The sequence below is a fragment of the Athene cunicularia genome (assembly GCF_003259725.1).
Source record: "Athene cunicularia isolate RWA chromosome 1 unlocalized genomic scaffold, athCun1 chr1_part1, whole genome shotgun sequence".
Classification (NCBI taxonomy): domain Eukaryota; kingdom Metazoa; phylum Chordata; class Aves; order Strigiformes; family Strigidae; genus Athene; species Athene cunicularia.
The window spans coordinates 96,285,578-96,306,535 of NW_020799091.1; the positions used below are offsets into that span (position 1 = coordinate 96,285,578).

A 20,958-nucleotide genomic window follows, 5' to 3' on the forward strand; every position below is an offset into this window, starting at 1 on the left:
TATGGAAATTGCCCCAGCAGGACCCTGCAGGGATATTCCCTCCCACCCTGCACAGGTTATATTAGGGAGGGTTCAAGGCTGACGGGGGAGTGCAGGAGGGCACCATCAGTATTGCACATTGCATTTGCTCCTCCATGTTCTCCTCACTCTGAGGTCCAGTGATGGTCCTGGGCAGTCAAAGGACATCTAAAAGTGGAGAGATCCCTCCAGTTTCCTTCTTGCCACCATGATGTTGACACAGAGAGGGAGATCAGCTAGAGCAGAGCCAGAAAAAGGAGCTGCTGATGGAGCCCAGAGAGAGATGAGTCGTTTGTATGGTTTTGGCTGGGTTTGCTCAATACTCTGCTGAATAGCTCTTTGCTTTTCCTTTCCCCTTCCTCAGTCTTTTATCTTCACCTCCATTCCACTTCTCATCTACCATGCATAGTAGCCTTTCATTTTTTATTTTCTGTGGAGCTCATTCAAATTGAAAAATAACCTCTGGCACAACTGCAACAGTCACACTGGTCACACTATGCACTTAACTTTCTCTCTGTATCTGCTTCCCTCAAGTTGTGGAAAGGGTGTTAGCTTCAAGCATTTTGTGACAAGGTCTATCTACTGTTTTGCCCTAGTTCTGTGCCCAAGATAGCAAAGCCCATTTTTTTCTTGCATCTAGCACTGTATAACATTCATGGTTAATAAATACTATTGAGGCATTATTTCAAAGGTCATTTTTGGTGCAGTACTATGGCAGTTTAAAAGTCTACAGTAGGAAGTCAGCACATTGTGATGTGAGTGTTGCCCCATACCTCCTTCTCTGTAGAGCGCACCTTTCATGGTAGTGAGAGGCCTTGCTGACACATGGTAGTGTTTTGGACTGTGGGGTTTAGTTGCAAGTGACTGCAAAGTCTGTGTTTTTGCATTTTCTATCAACAGAAAAAAAGAAACGGACCACATTTTTTCACTGCAAAAGCAGTGTGTCCCTACCCCAAGTTTTCAAAGCTGGTCAGACCCTTGATCGGAGAAAAAGCATTCCAGTTGTGTTGATTCTACAGATGTTTCTTTCTAACTTACAGAATTGTCATGGACAGCAAGGCTGAAATAAATTGTTCTTTGCTTCCTTTTATTCCTTCTTTCTCCTTCTATATCCTTAACAAGCCAAATACAGAAACAGAATTTGAATATAGCATGGTGACATTTATCATTGACTTTCATCAAGTGTCTCAATGAGTGGTATGCATTATACCTATGGGAGTTTAGTGTATGGGTTTTCTTGGTTATGGAATACTGGGAACATTGGAGATTGCTCAGGTCAGCCAGGAGCTAAATCGTGATCTTCTGGTTTTCCCTTCTTACACAACGACATGTATAATTTTGCTTTATTTAGTCCATGCTTTCATTTTATTAGATTACAGAGAAGCATAAATGGTGTCTGTTTACATTCCATACTGATTCAACTTGAAATTATGACCAAGTATGGCTTGAGTAGTCTATAAAAAGATATGGTAGTTTCTGGCTCTCAGGCATATAAAGGTGTTCCTGGAAGCTCAAAACCCAGAGTGCAAATCAGTTAGCCTTCTTGATGATTTTGAAACCTCAAATCCTTTGAAATAGTTGGCAACTTGCCTGTTGCATATTTACAGTTACACAACTCTTCCTTTTTGTGACTTTTAAAAGTTCCTCCTTCCTTTTTTCTTTAAGTCCCTTGGCAGCATCAAAACAGCTTCTCTCTCTCTCTCCCCTCCCCTCCCCACCCCAGCCCTCCCCCCTGTAGCTCTCTCTCCACGGTATGGCACATTGTTCTGTGGAAATGGGTTGTTTTGAGTTCACACTTTGTTTTCCTGCTGTTTTTCTGGGAAGCTGGATGTGGCACAAAAGATATGGGAACAGCTTGTAGGAAATGGGTTTGTTTGGGGAAACAATAAAAGAGAAACAGCCCGCATACCTCTCCTGTATGTTTGAAGGCATAACGTACAGTATATAAAGACATTTCGGGGGTCATTTTCCAATACAGTGCAAAGAAATGTAAACAAAACCCTTTTCTTTTAGCATATCTTAAGCTTTGCATCCACACAGATTCATTTAATATAATGCTTATTAGACACTTATTAGCGAGGTATGAGGAAAAGCATCTTAATGGTTTCTGTTGCTGTAGTAAATGCATGTCAGGGTTCTGGACTTGAGATTATTTTCATTTGCATTGACTTTCTCAGTTCCATTTTCATCAGTGACCACAGGTGGTCTTTTTTGGCCCGGAGCTAATGTTGGAGTCATTGAAAAGTACAGAGCTGTGGAGCATGGTTTTAGTAAAGAGTGGTAATGTTGCTAATCACTTGTTCAGAAGAGATACTGCTACAGGGAAAAACCACAGGATTTTTCTTGCCGTCACATCAAAGATACCACCGCATGCATTTTGCTTTCTTCACATGTACAATAAAAATGGGCCACAACCTGTTTCTTCTGCATGTGAGGTTCAGCAGAAAACATGGTCACAGAGCCACAAGTTGCACGATAAAGATCAGTGTTGAATTTGTGAGGTATTTCTCCTAGAAAAGGGAAAAAGAATGAAAGAAGTTGAAAATTTTCTGAGTAACTGTTTATATTTTGGATTGATGATTTTGTTTAGAAAGATACTGCTTAAATAAAGTAATAAGAACTCAGTTTAAACCCAGAACTGCAGGTGGAATTGGGATTAAATGGTTTTTTGACTGTCACAAAGCAAATTTTTTTGTGTATGTGAGAGGTTTTTGTGGTTGTTCTGTGTTGTTTTGTTTGGGGACAAAGGAAGAACATTCACTCCAACCTTTGTTTGTTATAGGTATGAAACATTTTTCTTCTGATCCATTGGTTTGGCTGCTTCACTAACTGCAATATATCAGAAAACATACCAGTCTCTGACTGATCTCATAGTTAATGTTTGAGCTAGAACAACATTACTTTGTATTGGTTCAGCAGAGCAGGTTAAATGTGCTTAAACATAAGCACGTGCTTAACTTTATTGCTATTTTACTAAGCACTCTCCCTGTTAATCTTTGCACACACAGAAATTACTTAATACTATGACATTCAACCCCGTATTAATTTCATTAGTCATGTTTTGTGGCAGATGACTAAAATAACATATGCTGAAGTCTGAATCAAGATATTCATTATAAACAATTATAGGAAAGTATGCTAGGCTATACACTGTAAAGGTTATCGTGACAGGAAGTCATATTTTACATACACAGTAGGCATACTTGGGAAGTTCATTCTGAATTTAGAAAGATTACCCGTCTGAGCAATATTCCATATGCTTGTAAAACGGGGAATATCATGAGAAGCATATATACTATATATGTATATAGTCAGTGTATACATGGAAGATCCAGAATAAAAGGTGGCTGAAGAAAAGGAAGGGAGAATAATGTAAACAAAAGACTTTCTGCAACAATATTGTGCATAAATGGAGAGCATTCCTTATGTAGTGAATCTTTAAAAAGCAGTAGCAATTTGCATTTTAAGTCCAGTTATCTAATGCAGAGAATTCAGAAAAAAAAAATCAAGACAAATAACTTTTGTGAGTAAATAAAAACATCAGCACAAATAAAGATGGTTTAAGAAGTATTTGCAAAAGCTATCAAGCAAGGAAACTAATGTGTTGGATGTGATAAGTGTTCTTTAATAGGAAGATGAGAATTTTAAATGTGTATGAAGGTGAATATAGGGGAACATCTGAGACTTGGTCAGCCTGATGCAGCAGGCCACAGGATCTCCAGGCTGTCCCTGCGGAGGAAGTTGAGCTGCAGGAAAGCAGCTCTGCAGATGCCCGAGAATGGCTTCCCTTCCCTCTCCCTAGGCTGGTTGCAACTCCTGGTTGCTGGTTTGAGAGGACCAGACAGATTTAACACGTAACATGCCCAGTGGACACCCTTTTGGTTTCCCATGATTTCTTTGGGGTAGCTAATACTACATTTGGAGCTGAAGTCTTGCCAGAAAGTGAGTGACCCACTTATCACACCCACACGCACACACATGCACACACATGTGCGCACGTGCACAAACACCACACACAGAGGCACTACAGGGAAGTGATGGGTCACCTAGAAGTTCAGTTCTTGGCCATCGTCCAAGTGTTATTTCCCTAATGCTGTTAGGCATTCATAAAAACCAAAAGTTCATTGGAAAGGAAACTAATTTGGATGTTCTTTTCAGTTTTACCCCTAATATTTGATTCTTTCATCAATGCAATGGCTGTAAAGGTCTCTCCATTCCTTCCTATACATTTCTCATCACTTTGCTGATGAGTTTGTCTTTGGTACTTGGTATGCCTTAGAGAATAGTATTTTAATGTCTGAATTATTTTTACTTTAAAATTTGTTCAGAGATTGAGGATGGGATTATCTAAAAATGTGTGTGTGTACATATACTTATGTGTGTATATATATATCATGAAAATATATAATTATATATACAAATATATGTGTGGTTAGTCAACCCACCACGGTTAACAAATATTAAACTTAGTTAAAAAGTAATGTACAATCTTGTAGTTTTGGCTAAACAGTGGGAAAAGGAGCTGCAAATGTTACCCTTCTGTGATAACACTAGACAAATCTTTTGAATAATGCAGAAAAAAATCATGTGGTAGCTTTATGTTAAGAGTTTTCTCTATAAAGTGTCCAATACAAGAGTACCAGGGCAGTTATCGTGTTCAAGTAAAGCCTTTAGTTCTAGACAGAGGACTAACTCCAGTAAACATGCAGTAATTCTTGAAGACAATACCATTCAAGCTGCTGGGGCTACCCATGATGCCAAAGATTTTAAGAGGAAGCATGAAAAGGATAGGATTGCATGCCTAGTATGGAGTCGGTCATGCTAGGTGTCTTGGTCATTTTAGCTGTTTTTGTCCCAAGACTCTTTCCCAATATCATTTTGATCTGTTAGCAAAAGTTCATAGCAGGTGTGGCATGCAGCCGCAGTTCACTTCCGATTAGGCTGCAGGCCACTTTACAAACCTGCCACCTGTTTTGCCAAACAAATCTTTGCTTGAAAGATTGCTAAAAAAGCCCTCAGATATTTATATTTTTTAACAAAGTAGAAGTTGGCTGCTTCTTTAGATTGATGATGTCATATACTAGAAAAGCAAAGTAGAAGCAACAAGCTAGCCTGAGGCTGACAGAAATGAAGTTTTATATGCATGTTTTCCCAGTTTTCTAGGCATTTTGAAGCCCTAGAAGTTAACAGCCAAGCCTGAAGGAGGAACAAGCTTCAAGCTTTCAAAGTTCATAATTGACAATACTATCAAGATGAAAAGGAAGAAAAGTCTATTGTATTGACTGAAAAAAAAGTCATTCAAACTTCAGTGTTACAGCTCTTTATATGGATGGAAGTGCTAAAATAAGCATACAAAGCTACAGTTTCTTTAAGAATGTGTATACAATATACAATCTGCAGGATACAATTGTATTGTTTTTAGCACTGGTGAATTAAGGTTGACATAATTATTCAGGAATACATATTCTGATCCCAACTGATCATTGTGCTGCTCTGGCCCCACAGCCACCTAACCCTGTTCATTCAGCTGCTGGTGCAGGAGATAAAACTTGGTGTTGCCTCAGCCTTTAAGTAGTTTATCAGCACTCTGCTCATGCAGAAGGAAAAATGCGACCAAACACATCGCTGTATAGCACTAGATTTTCTGCTTTTTGATACAGTCTTACGAATTTTGAGATCCTCTTTCATTCAGAAACTTGGTGCTGTTCTTTGGTGGTTGTGCATGGGCAGAGCTGCTTCCAAGCATAACCCTCTTGAAGTCACTCAGGCATTAAACATGTGCTGAAGCAAATGCAGGATGGAGCCTTTCATCACTGCATTTGACCAAACCCACTGTGTTGCTTTAATGGTGTCCAGGTCATGTGACATGTATGAAAGAGTTTCCTATTTCCATTTATTAACTCGTGGTTTGGGGTTAAACTATTCATTTGCATTTTACTGTCAGATAAAGACTGCAGATAAAATAATTGATAATGAAATGTCAGGTCTTTAAATCAGATGTTCATGGACACTTCCTGATCTCTGGAAGTTAGTGGTTCATCAGCTCTACTCAGTGTGATAATTTTAGTGTGTGAGATGCAGGGAAGACTCAAATATGACGCAGAGCTTGGCATGAGGGAGATATGTTTTTTAAGCCAAGATCCATTTTTAGTCATTCTTACCAAAGTTTCCCTGTCTGCAATAGTGGAACGGTCATTTTTTCTTATTTTATGAAGCACTTGGAGACCTGGAGTTGTATGCCTCATGCTACAAGTATTACCCTGTGATGAAAGGAGTAAAAATAGGATTTGCTGACATTTCAGGAATGACAGCCTATATATTGGAAATTATGAAAAAGCACCACATTCTGCATTTGAATTTATAGTGTTTCAGAATTTGTTCATTAAGACACAAAGTGTTAAACCTTTGGGCTTAGCCATGAGGCCTCTGTTCACATTACTAGTCCTAGTGAAGCCAGGAGAATGACTTGCACAAAGAGGGCTTCAGGATCATTTCTTAAACATCTGCTATTGTTTTCCAGAAATTAATCTAGCCTGCAATTTCATAACATCATTTTGATGGATGCTTGATTATTCCTTTTTTCAAGTGGGGCTTGTGGCAGTGGCTGTCCTTTGCCTCCAAACATCCTTTGTATTTTTCTCAGCAAGAGGTGAAGATATCAGATAAGTGGCAGCACCGGGCCTGTGTTTGGATTAACATGGACTAGCCAAGTGTTCTTTGCAAATAGGTGGAGGATGTTAGTTGAGCTGGCAATAAGATTCTCATGGGTGGAGGTGAGGACAACATCTGTCTTTGCTATTTTGTACTTGCCAAGGCTTTTTGTTGTTCCTGAACTCTCTCATGAATATAATATGTGGCTTTTTGTCTGATCTAATGAATCCAAGACTCAGAGATTTAGAAGGAAAACATATTCCAGATGTGTGCTGCAATTCCTGACTCAGGTGACTGCATTTTAAGTAGTAACCTTTTCCAGTATGTTCCACACACCATATTGAATATCTTGCAAAACCGCTTCTTTTGCGAATGGTCAGAAGAGACATGTAAGAGCATCATGATGAATAAGCTATAGCAAGACTAAAGCATCAGTCATTCATCTTTTGTTTCACTGATTATTGCTGGATGCAATGAATCCAAGGCTCAAAGAGTTGGCTTTAAACTGGAACTGTGAATTAGGGCTAGAAACACTTTAAGCAGTTCGACCACAGCTTGCTTTATTGTGCAGTGGTGCCTGTTGCAGACGTGAACAGAGCGGAGTTTCAGTCTGGAAGACTGCCTGCTGCTCTGCAATGTTCTGCTGTCCAGCCTCACGTGTGCTCTCTGTTCCAGCATGGAAATGACATTCCTGGCCTGTTTGAAATTAGGCTTTCACTACAGATAAACAGCTCCCTAGACCATCAGAAGATGCAGTCTGAGGAAGAATAAAAGCTTGGTAAAGTCTGGAACAGCTGTACCAAGGTGCATGCTGTGTGCTCTCTTGCAGACTTTCACCTGTTCTTTCTTTCAGTTACATTTGCATGTAATTGGATTACACCCTATTTCAATAACAAATTATATCAATTATACAAGCGATACTGAATGCAAAAAAACCCATGGAGACACTTAATAAAGCTAATTGCATGGCCTTAATCAGAACAATCTTCCCTGAGAAAATGCAGGTCCTTTCCAAATGTAACTGTTTATTAGAATGTTTTAACATCTGCAAAACACACGCCAGTGCGTTACAATTCATCCTTTTAATAAATGCTGTGGTGAAGGCTTTTGTATAACACTTTTTTGTCTAAGTTAAAATGAAAATAAGTCCCAGTATGTCAGAATTCTTCATAGAATGGAGAATTATTTTTTCTGACCAACTGTAGACATCCGACAAGTGATAGGAAACAGCCTATGTCTGAATGGATGCTGACTGTGTGGAGGTCTAAGCTTATGTTTACATATGTATTATCATGAAATCAGATTAGAGGGGAAGTAAAAGTTGTTTACATTAATGAGGAGAAATATCATAAAACTGGTGTTAAGCAATAGATTATATAAATGCAGTGACATGTGTCAAAGCTAATTAAAAGCTCTCGATGGCAGTGTTATTGCAAGTCCCTCAGAGTCAAGGGTAACAGGTCCATTTTGGAGTGTGGGAGTGCTGACTCCACAAGCAACAAATGCATTTTTCTGTCTGCAGCATCTCTCAACGTACACCAAGGGCTGTTGCTGTATTTGTGTCTCCTCATGCATCCTCTTCTTTATGTGTAGTTCTTGCCCAGTGTCCTCCTGGTTTGTGGCCAGTGTCTTTCATCATTCTGGTGTGCTATTGCCTGATAGGATTTTCACAGTGCTGGCCAGTAAGTTCTTGACTTTCAAAGTTCTTGAAACTTTTTTTTTTTTTTTGAGCAACATATCACTTGATAGATTTTGGATAGCCAATGGGGATAAAAAAGATCTACTAAACTTTTTCTGTTACAGGAATTAAGCAATGAACCATAGAACTATTTGAAGACATGAAAAAAAACAGCTGAATTTTTTGAGATACACACACACACATGCTGAGTGTACTACCTGGAGACATGATTCAATTCTATTGCTCTGTGAATGAATGTAAATGGTATCCTGGCTAAAATGGAATCTGGGCTGATGACATCAAGGGACAGTGCACAAAATTTATTTCACACACAAATCGGCATGTTTCTTAATCAGAATTAACTTGAGAAAAAGCATCACATGGTTAGAATGGCCTCCAAAGAATTTTGAAATCCTGTTGCAGTATTTTTTCCCCAGTAACCCTCAGCACAAGAAAATTATGCTAGACAACTGCATAATTTACTGTCTTCTTTAACCATTCCTTAAGTTTGATCAAGCTTTAGGAAAAAGGTCTTTGTCTTAAGTTTCTGACATTGCATATAAAGGACAGGTCAGCTTGCGTATACTTCTCATGATGGGAACTACTTCAATCACATTTCCTGTAACTTCATGTTTCTAGGCCAAGTAATCTTGCATTTGATTAAGTAAACACCTTTGTCCTAATGACTTTATGCCTACTTTAAAGGCGCTGCTGTAGCTATTGTTCTACAAATTTGTCATTCTGTATTTTTTTATTATTATTATTATTAGTCAAGTATAAGTCAAAACCAAATAGAGAAGACAGTTTGTTCTTTTATTGTTAGTATGGAAAGTCCAAGTGAGAAGCCCGGATTTGCATAGTACAAGTGATTAAAATAGAATAATTCTTGATGAAGGAACAGATTTTTATGTTTTGCTGGTGATGTCATGAAAAGAAGTATGTGGAGAAAGAAAGATGAAATAAAGAAAATCCATATCCAATATTGACTTCAGACAATATTACCAACAGCTCTACTTCACAGATATGCATGAAAGACCTTTCCCACCTGCACTATATGTTGCTTTCTTTATTTTACATTACCCCAGACACTAGTTACTAGAAATTGTTACTAGAAACTAGTTACTAGAAATTACTAAAATTGTTATCAAAAAGGTACAAAACTTGACAAGATTGAAAGCAGCCTTAAAATGCATCTATTTTATAATATTTATTAATGTTTACTTTGCTTTATCCCACTTATTGCTTGATGTTACCAAACTACTCCAGAAACAGCATTAATATGGATGAGAAAAAAGGATTAATATGTAAATGACTACTGAAAAGTATTTGCTAGAAATAGAACTGTCATCCTTATGTAAAAAACCCTTGCCAAACATTTTCAGTACTAATAGTTTTGTCTGTGTTTATATGTGGCCAGGCCATGAAGCTATTCTTCACAATGGTGAATGCTGACAGTTTTTATATTACATTTGGTCCAGGAGCTTGCATTTAGAATTATAGCAGAAAGCACAATTTTAAGTCCCTGGATTTAAAAAAGAAATACCCATACTGGTTTCTGTCAGCTGTTCAGTACAGCAGTTTGCTGTTAGAGCCTTCCTTTCACAGCTTACTTAGAGTTAAGGTTTGAAGTCTTTAATTAGTTAAAGAGAAATCAAGGAAAGACACAATGACATGATGCATAAAAGGAGCAGCTGAAGGACATTTTCTATCTGTTTTGGGGGATATCAAATTATGTCAATTATCAGACATTCTTGTACAGCTGAGAAATGCTTCATATTTCTTAATGCTATTTCTATGCTTTCCCACAGTATGAGTTTCACAGGAGGTTATATCAGGTTGTATGAGCTCTGATTCTTCAGCATTACTATGTTTTGCAAGGTCAGTGGATTCAGAAAAGCCTGGGCCAGAAATCTTCACCTTTTAAGATCACTGAGAGGAAGAAAGGCAGCAGTTGTAAACTCTGGACACACAACTCCCACCCGTGCATTGTAGAAAACTTTTCCATGAACCTAAGGATATGAAAGGACCACATGTATCACCTGTAGTGGTTGCAGGTAAATTGATATCAATGGTCCTGGCTTCATCTGAAGGAGAGGACATTATGACTGCCTCAGTCCTGGCTGACAGGAGGAGTAACAGAACAGATACTAAACATAGTTTCCATGTTTCCCACACTGAAATCTCAATCTCACTTATGTGTGAGAAGAGAGAAAAGATGGTTAAAGAGGAAGTAAGGCTCATTCTAGTTTAGACCATGTTCTCTAGTTATGCTGACTCCTCAAAATTATGCAAAAGCTTAGATGGCCAGTTCAGCTTTTGTAACGTGCTCAAGGGAGGGGTGATACATGTCCTACCATCCTCTAGACAGGCCAGCAAAGATCAATGAGGACTCAGAGTAAAATGTCAGAGATACTCGCTATCTTAGAGGGCACATTAATACATCTTCCAGATAAAGATCGGCCCAACAGTGTGCAAAGTTGGCAGAAACTCAGCTATTCCTACAGAGCCTTTTACAGATCTGTCTGTGCACTGATAACTAGCAGTATGGAGTACAGATGAGTGTTTGCTATTAAATCAGAACAAAACTCTAGCTAGAAAACTGAGCTTTTTTTTTGTCCATGAATAAATAGGCATTTTTTCCTAAAATGTGAAGTCTGAGTCTGTCTCCTGGGTTCATTTATGTTTGCCTGTTTTTTGCCATAGTCTTTTAGATACTCGCACAACACATTAATTTGACTTATGTTTCCAGCATTTGCTGTCCTCCTCATGAAGTTAAAATGTGTGTAGTCTCCCTCTTTGTGCAGTATAATGGACATCCATAGCACAAGCAATATTTACTGTCATTAGTAGTGCCAATAAATAGAAATACTGGGGGTGGGTGGTGGGGGGGTGGTGTTTACATTTATACTACCCTAAGTATTAATAAATTACCTTACATTAAATGGAGTCAAGTTTAATAGGAACCAGAATAAATTTGCTTTGTTTCACTTATATCTGGGAGGATGAGGACTATAGCCATTATATTGTGTTTGTTGCCGGTTTTGCAAAGGTCTATTAGTAAGTGGTTTGCAGAGTAAAATAATATTCTGCCTGTTGTATTTGCTATCATGTATCTGCTTTCTCCCGTATAATTCACACTTTCATGTATTTACTGGAGCTAGCTCTTCCAAAATTAACATTTCATTACATGTCTTCTGGCTCATGTATTAGCTGTACAGTAGGGCAGAAAAGAGGGAACTGTGCAGTACCTAGTCTCAGGCATGGTATGCATTGTGATCGCCTGGCCGAGTTGAGTGTGTATATGTACGTTTTCTTATTTTCATTAAAAACTCTCATAGATTGCTGAGAAAGTACTTTTTATTTTCCTTCCAGTATAACATTTTCTTCAGTTCTTGTGATATGATCCCTACTACTTTACTATCCAAGCACATCAAGCCTCCCTGCTGTCTCTCAGTTCAGTGTAGACAGGGAGCAATCTTTGGGGAGCAAGGGACTAGACCTCCTTGAAAAGCAATAGCCATCTTCAGGCTTTCCCAGAAATGGCTCATCAGAAAAGTTTCAGACCACCAACAGCAGCAGTTTTTAGCAGACTAGAGACCCCCAGGAGTCTGAGAATCATGGCAAAAAGAAGAGAGGTTGTTCTGGCATGCCTTCTGTCTCACAGAGAAGCACATTCACACTCCGAGACCCGAGACAGCAGTTCGGTAGCTGGGCGCAGGTTGGTGGAAGAGCATGCAAAGCAGGGATGCTAACTGGGGGGTTACTGTTAATGGTGATAGCTTGGTGGTGACCTTTGCACTCAAACACCTGAAAAGCAGTAATGAAATGGTGCAGATCACTATTTGAATTTTGAGTCCTGGGCTGTGATGGGAAGCATTAGTGTTAGTGATTTAATCAGTCATGAGTCTCGTGGCATTTGGAGGGCTGCTTGAGATCCCATTCCCCAAGTCCAGAGATTAAGGGGTGATCTCTGTTTTCATGAGAAGTAATAAGAAGAAAATTATGTTCCAGCCCTTGTGGTTGCAGAGAAAGCTATTAATATTAGCAGAGTGCACCCTGAGGGCTCACAAACCAGGCAAATATAAAGAATGATAAATGTATACCCCCTTAAAATGAACAAAAACAACTGCTGATTTTTAGGGCAGCATGCAACTGCCGAAGCTTGCGCAAAGTCCCCTTGCAGCAGCCAAGGAAGGTAGGAGCCTGCAGGCAGCCACCCAGCTTCAGGCCTGGAGCTGGAGGACTCCCATGGCTCTGTCTCTTGTCTCTCTCCCCTTTCCACCAAGTCCTTCTCTGCTGACAGGGACATGCGGCTTTATTGTCCTCCCGTTGGCCGTCAGCGGCAGGGCTGGCAGCAGCACAGGCCCACACACGCTGCCTCGCGAGGGTGCGGTTGCGCACGGAGCACCCTGCCCTGAATCTGGCTCAGGCTCCCGCCCCGCACCCCCGTCCTTGGCCCCCGCACCTTCAGCCATCGCCAGCTGGCCGCCTCTATGGCTGCTGTCATCTGGTGCGGCTGCACGCCAAGCCTCCTCTGCCGGCCCAGTGCTGGGGCTTGCTCCCCGGCTGCAGGCAGCAGCCACATGGCCAGGTGGGAGGTGCTGGGCTGCACCCCTGCTCAGTTTCATCTCAGGGCAGAGCCATAGTGCCAGGGTGGGAGGAGGGAGCTGTGCTTTGTGTTACTGTCCATTTTACACCCTTATGACACGTCTTCACCCTAAGTAGCCCCTGGAGAGGCGGTCTTTCCCTGGAAGGCTGCTTTTGCAGGGCTGGCCCCCCAAGCCCGTGCAGTGCTGGGGACCAGCAGAAGGGTGGGAGCCTAGACCAGCTCCCCTGGCCAGGGAGCCTCAGCTCCGGCAGGATGGGTCCCTTTGGCAGCATCAGCCCTTCCCACAGCTTCCTAATGGGCTTGATGGGCACGCTGCCTGCCCGAGTCAGGCCTTGCTCCCATGACTTGTCTCAAGATGACAGGGGGAAGGAATTGGTGCCAACGCAAATGCTGCATGGCAGTAGGGAGAGAGGGTAGTCTTCACTCCCTCTGATGTCTGTCCAGTCTCCAGCCAGCCATGAGGGCAGCTGCCCCGCCACCAAGGGGCCTGGTGAGCCCTGCCGCCCTGGAAGGCCATAACCGCAGTGCAGGCATGGCAAAGGAAGGCGGCCGGGGAAGCCTTTCCCACTGAACCAGAGCAGGGTGCCCAGCCAGGCAGCCTGCCAGCCCACCAGGAAGGCTTGCCATGAGGGAGAGAGAGGCTGGTGGGCATGGCATCCTCTCGGGGCTGGTGGCAGGCAACTTTGCCGAAGCTGACAGCAGATGATGGCAGAAAGAACAGGGTCCCTGGGTTGGAGGTTGCGCCCAGATGTCTCAGCTCCCTGTCCAGAAGGGACTTGGCCTGGTTCCCAGAGGAAGGAAGAGGAGCTCCCAGTGAGTCAGCAAGGCCTGGCTTTCGGTCAGTCCTTGCCCGGGCAGTTAAAGCAGTGATGGCAGCTTGATACACCCCCAACATATCTGACCCTCCGCATCCCTACCTGAGACACCAGAGGCCTGAGCTTTGCTGCCCGTCCTGTCCTGTCCTCCCTCCCAGCCTCTAGACACTATTCTTAAGTGTTTCATAGCGTGTATTTGTGCATCCTCTGAGCCACTGGTTTCCTCAGGGGAGAGGTTGTCCTCCAGCCATATGCTGACATCATGTGTGGCACCATGAGTGCTCACCTCCACCGACAGCAGTGAGGTGCCTAAAAAGTAATGAGCATTTAAGCAAGTGACCAGCTTTTCATCTTCTCGTGAGATGGACAAGCCCTTTTTTCCTTGGGGGATATTGTAATATCTGCTCTGAAACATGGTTGCGCTGACTTCTCTTCTCTGGTTTGCAGGAAGCGTTATCAGTGGTGAGTGAAGACCAGTCCTTGTTCGAGTGTGCCTACGGATCGCCCCACCTTGCAAAGACAGAGATGACGGCCTCCTCCTCCAGTGAATATGGACAGACGTCAAAAATGAGTCCGCGTGTTCCCCAGCAAGATTGGTTATCACAGCCCCCAGCCAGAGTCACCATCAAGATGGAGTGTAACCCAAACCAGGTTAATGGGTCAAGGTAATAAGGCTGTGTTACCATGGCTCAAGTACACTTTTTCTTGTGATGGCTATAGCTCAGTTGTGCAAATCTGTGAATCTAGCACCATTTTAGATGCCCCAAGATATCCCACCTGACCACTAGTTCCTGTCCCAGAAGTCTACAGTCTATATGTTGTGGGTCACACCTGCCAGCCCTGTTCAGGTGTTATGGAGGACCTCAGGTGGTGCTACAGGCACAGTCTTTTCATAAGTTTGTGTAATACCTTTCTGTGTTTCCTCTGACTGTTAATAATTTTGGATGTGAACTTTCATTACATGCTAGGTGAAAGAGCATACATTAAAGTTAGCAAAATGTGAGTTTGCTGTAGTCTGGGGCAGCACCATTGATCTATCTAAGGGTGTGGTGTCTGTGATCTAACACTGAATTGAAGTTGTCAAAATACAGTAATCTGGGGAGGTGCCTTTGCTCTAAATATAACCAGAGAAGCATAGGAAGTAATTTCTTGTAATGGCAAAAGGAGTCAACTATTGATCTTTACTTTTATATATTTACTGTAAACATAGTGCCAAAAAGCGTAACTATGGAGTTGGATTTAAGAAGATGTCACACTGAAGAAGCATGTACAAGAGGCAAGCTGGGGAGTGAAAAGGAAAAGAAATTACTCAGCTCAATGGGCAGTAGCCACAGCATGTCAGTGCAGTAATTGTTGTCTTGGGACATTTTTATGAATGCCACTATGAAGGCCAATTGTATTGATTAAGCTGAAAGAGTGATGAAGTGGATTTGTGGATATAGAGTGGTAGCTCTCCCAAGCATAGGAGCACTCAGTGGGATTTCTTCCATCTGAAAAAGCACAATGAAGATACTTTTTTTTCGAGGAAACTATCCAAACAAGTGCTTTCCTGTTTAAAATGCCTGACTGTCAAAACAGTTTTCTTTGGTGTTGCTGCAGGGCAGAGGTCCAGAGACCCGGTTGCTCACAATTGTTGGTGATGTACCAGTGAAGACTGTGATTCACATCTTGCTGTCACAAACACCTGCTTACTAATCTCATCTCCCAGCATCAGTTGTTTAGAAAAACCTCAGCCATGGGCACTGTGGCTGTTCACACTTGCTGTGCTAATGTGATGAGCACCACGAACAGGGCAAAGTGGTTTGACAGCTTATCACACCTACACTTTTCACTGGTAAGGAAGGAAATTGTGCTGAAGTCAAATCAGAATTTCCAGTGAATAATCAAAGATTTGAGATACGTAGAAATAAACGGTGAAGTGAAGTTACAAAGAATTAGGGGAAGTCTTCTTGTAAACCTACTTATTCAGAACGTATTCACAATTAATTTCAGTTAGGTGTTTTTTGTTCTTTTTGGGGGGGCTAAGCAAATGCACAGATATAATCACAAATGGAGTGCTCATTCAAAAGCAGTTTCACCTGCTTCCTAAAATTGACTCTACGTATTTGTGCTGGCATTTCCATAAGAGAACTGATCACAGTTTTTCTCAGTGTAAAGTCCATAAAGTGCATTCAAGTAGATAATTAGTGTTAATTATTGCTGAGATTAGTGGCAATATTTTATAAAGTTAAACGTAACTAAAGTCAGTCCTAAACAGACTCCTACTTTGACATACCCCTAGATCTTAAGGAAGAGTCTAGATGATACAGATCCATTTGAAATTGTTAGTCAATCACATTTTTTAAATAATAAAGCCAGAATCCTGAATTTGATGTCTTGGATTCCTGAAATATCTAACTAGCCTGAATTCAGTTTGTGAATTACAGGTACTTGGCTGTTGCTGTTATGGTTTAAGGACAAAACCGTAGGCAGTAATACCATCTTTTATTAGTTGAAACCTTGTCCTGTCTAATCATTGTTAGCAACCCTAATAAGGATTATACTCTGATTTAAGAGGTCAGGACCCTTACCAAGACCAAAATGTGTGCCCATAGTCAGATCAGCTAAATTGGGTCTCCAGGCAAACCCATATAGCCTGTGGGTGAGAGCACTTTGTAGAAAATGTACTGTCACCCACCAGCATGTCCCAAACCAGTAGAGACTGGTAGGAACCCTGATTTGGGAACACAGACAGCTCCAGGTACTAAAGCACCTGGCTCCAGCAGGGGCTGCCTTAGGCCAGAGAGGGCTAAGGCTCCCTGAGACACCCCTGCTATTGCAGCGTGCCTGGGAAGGCAGACCAGCCCTGCCTTGCTGTCCAGAGAGGCCTGCAAGTGTCGTTGTGGATGGCTGTGCATTTGGGAGAGATCCTGTGCTCAGTACCAGCCCTCCATCAGTCGTTGGATGAAAACAGAAGTAACCCAAGGGAGTGGGGGGACCGCAGTGCAGCCACCGGAGCAGAGCATCCCAGCTGCAAGGCTGGACTTGAGCTCCCAGTCTCTTGCCTGAACCTGGAGTTCACGTCTTGCTGCCTGCCTGGTAGCCCGACTTTGTCAGGCAGGACAGGGCAAGCCTGTGTTGAGCATATTTTACAGTCTGTGGATGGGGGCATGGGCTCGGATTGGGGCTGGGGGGAGCAGCTTGCTGACCATATCTCCCCAGTCTAAGTTATTTTCACCTTGTATATGTGAACTCAAAATACGTTCCAGGGGTGGACAAGCCTTCAGAAGCCCTGAATTAAACAGGCTATTGGATTTACCTTCATAATGCCTATCATTTCTTCTTCCTTTATGCTATTTTCTGTTAGTGTGTGCATGCATTGAATCACTTAGGGTGATACTGCACAGTCAAGAGACAGGAACTGTCTGTGGGTTTAGACTGCCTGAATTGCCCTTTGTGAAGTGAGCTATCTGCCTTTCCTTCACAGGTATCCTGGTCTCTGCACTACCTGCATAAAATGTTTGTGTGTATAGTCTGCACTATTACTAGCAGAACAGGCATCTACTTTTGCAAGGATATACAATCTGAGCATTGGGGAACTGTCTTTAAACCAATGTCTTTTGATTAGTCATGAGGCATATCTCTGCTTCATACCTTTCCAGAAGAACTGTTCATTGTTCTAAAGATGTGACACCCAGGAATTGCCAAGGCATCTGGAACACCATTAACACACTTTTGCGCCATCCTGACCCCCTTTACCACTGTTACAGAAGTAAAGAGATTAAAAGGAGCAATGTTGTCTGCCTCTTCTCTAAAAAAAATAGGATTAAATCTATTTACTCTGCCTACTCCATCATTTGGACTTGGAGTTTAGTGCAAATCATCTGAGCAGCACATGAAGACTAAGTTCTTCATTTTTTGTTTTTCAAAAGGGCACATTCTGTCTGAAAATATATTGGGAAGAAATGTAATTCTTTCTGTATTGAATTAAAAATAACCTGCAGTATTGGAAGCAGGGTTTTGTTTATTAATCTTGGATTTGACAGCCTCCCCTATTGACAGAGCAATGCAGAGCTGCTAACTGAAGAAAACAAGGAAAATTCGTAATTCACTGCAATTCCTAAGACATGACATGCTGAAAAATAAACAAAAAAAAATCACTTACAGACTACCCAAAAAAAGAGTAGATTAACAGAACAAAAAAAGTCATGCATATATTTCATGCTTATGCTTAACACAAAAATTAAAAAATATTATTTTAATTAAAATACACTATTTATTTCATCAGACAACTGTTGTTTTATAGGGCCTAACACATGCCTGAAAAAATAGATCTTAATATTACACTTTAAAGGGAGAACTAACATTGACACGTAACAAATACAAACATGTTGTAGTATTTCTAAAACTCACATATGCGTATCTAATATGTATAGAGTTATTACACTTCAGGAATTAGAATACTTCCCAGTATGTGATATTCCTGGCAATTGTAGGAGAAAGTGTGTGTCACTCAAGCCTTGCATGAAATGAAATGACTGATCAGTAATAAATTATTCCTAAATAATCATATCAAATATTCTGATATGATACTGATTAGTACTGCCAGTATGGAAGGCACTACAGGTCAGTGTAGTGCGTCTCCTACAAATCTGAAAACCATTTGTTCCTTCCTCAAGTCCCACTAGGCCTTTGCCATTTGTATGTCAGTGTTTCACTGGTTCCCTGACAGATTATCTGCTGTTCATCACATACATAATATTGGCCATACTTCATATGCGCATATTGGTGGTACCCTGCCATTCTGTAAGTTACTTTGCATTTTCGTCTCTGCAGAAGCCTTCCCCACCCTGGTCGTTTGCAGTCTGTAAATTTATTTCCTTAAATGAAAATCTCAGTTCTTAAAAATGTTTCATATGTTAAAAATTAACACATGCAGTAGCTAGAGTGCTTGGAGCTGCTTTTCGTTCTTAGTAAAACTGTACCTGCTCTCTTTATACCCATTTTAAAATCTGGGTTGTCCCAAAGGAGTCTAAAATATCGCACCCACATTGCAGAGCCGCAGAAGTGTTATCTCTAGGTAATCATCTTCCTACGTGGGAGTCTGGGTCTGGCTAGTACAGTGTAAAGAGGATGCAAAACAGGATACCAGACCCCACAAAGTGGTAACCAGAGAATAGTTAGCATTGCAATTTTTTGCTGTCCAGCTCTCCCTTCTCACTGTGTTAAGACTGCTTCCTGGCCATATATTCTATCATCTGGAAAGGAGTATAAAATTTTAGGAGCATACTGAACCCCTTACACATCAACAATTTAGTACCCTCTCAAAGCAAAAATGTACTCACTCTGCTAGGGCTTTCTCCAGATATACTCTGGGTGTAATTGCTCTACATTAAGTCTCAAACATAACAGTCTCAGAACTCGCATTCTTGTGAATACTGAAGAAATAACATTAGAATGAAATTAAAGGGTTATTTTCAGTGTGCTGCAGAGGGATTAGCTACACAGTTTTCTTTAAAAATAACAGTATTTTTAAAGCTTAACCCTGCCACACAGCACCAGAAAATATAGCCTAAGGGCCTAAAGTTTAAATTAAAGCTGTCATTTATCTTGCTGTTGTTGCATATATAATTCAGATTGTCACAGGTGGTATCAAATCGAGTTTCTTCAAATCCATTATGTTGGTACAGCCATTATATTTCTTCCAGGTATATAAATCTAATGACACCTTTTGTGTCACCGTATAGTCAATCTTTCACCTGAATGTAATAATATTGTTTCCTGCTATTTATTACTCTCAAGTCAGATCAAAAGATTCACCCTATTATAGTAAGGCACTATAATATAAATCTGGATATTTCATGTGTCATACTGTTACTTACTTTTCTGTTTATTGCTCTTTACATATTTTATCAAATTAAATATGAGCAATTCTATTACAATGAATGAATGCCATTCATGTTATGCATTTAGGGTGAAATTCACTCCTGTGAAAGTGCTCTCATGAGGCTCTAGGTACTGCTTAAACAACATTTAAATCCATTCTCAGTGGTCTGTGAATACACTCACCCATGGGATTCCACTGTGCCCATGGGTGGGACTATACAAAGGTGACTTGGAATAACTACATTTACTGGTGGGTTATCAATCTTTTTAAGGGAGGCTGAAGTGGAACACAGAGTCTTATTCAGGCCACAGATAAATTTCACTTTCCATGAGCAGTGTGATGATTTCATTGAAAAAGCATTTTGAAAGTTAGCTGCAGTGAAAGCACACCAGAAGTTTTCCAACAGCAGCTTGGCTGATACAGAAGTTTTAAAGAAATACCAGAAATAATTAGTTGTCATTAAGATTTAATCATGTACAAAATGTTGATTTAAGCGCTACCAATTGTTGCTCAAAAACCATTTGAGAATGAAGTTATCACTTAATACATCTTTTGTGCTGACTCTTTGGGGAAATACCATTTTTCTTTGCATGTTACTGTAAGAAATTTTCATCAAAGAGCCTCTGTACTAGCTGGGCTGCGTGCATCTGACACACAGGAGGACTTTTCAGAGTCCAGAGTGACTTCAAGTTTTTTCCTTTCCTTTCCTTTCCTTTCCTTTCCTTTCCTTTCCTTTCCTTTCCTTTCCTTTCCTTTCCTTTCCTTTCCTTTCCTTTCCTTTCCTTTCCTTTCCTTTCCTTTCCTTTCCTTTCCTTTCCTTTCCTTTCCTTTCCTTTCCTTTCCTTTCCTTTCCTTTCCTTTCCTTTCCTTTCCTTTCCTTTCCTTTCCTTTCCTTTCCTTTCCTTTCCTTTCCTTTCCTTTCCTTTCCTTTCCTTTCCTTTCCTTTCCTTTCCTTTCCTTTCCTTTCCTTTCCTTTCCTTTCCTTTCCTTTCCTTTCCTTTCCTTTCCTTTCCTTTCCTTTCCTTTCCTTTCCTTTCCTTTCCTTTCCTTTCCTTTCCTTTCCTTTCCTTTCCTTTCCTTTCCTTTCCTTTCCTTTCCTTTCCTTTCCTTTCCTTTCCTTTCCTTTCCTTTCCTTTCCTTTCCTTTCCTTTCCTTTCCTTTCCTTTCCTTTCCTTTCCTTTCCTTTCCTTTCCTTTCCTTTCCTTTCCTTTCCTTTCCTTTCCTTTCCTTTCCTTTCCTTTCCTTTCCTTTCCTTTCCTTTCCTTTCCTTTCCTTTCCTTTCCTTTCCTTTCCTTTCCTTTCCTTTCCTTTCCTTTCCTTT

The 20,958-nt window shown here is 40.9% G+C and overlaps 1 protein-coding gene across 4 annotated transcripts in view; it reads left to right on the plus strand.

Moving 5' to 3' along the window:
* ERG (ETS transcription factor ERG) overlaps positions 1–20,958 on the plus strand; it is a 107,294-nt gene that overhangs the window by 59,588 nt on the left and 26,748 nt on the right. For all 4 annotated transcript variants that reach the window (XM_026856668.1, XM_026856685.1, XM_026856678.1 and 1 more), the window contains exon 2: positions 14,219–14,436. In XM_026856668.1, coding sequence (XP_026712469.1) covers positions 14,219–14,436 — 218 coding nt within the window. The remainder of the gene's footprint in view (positions 1–14,218; positions 14,437–20,958) is intronic.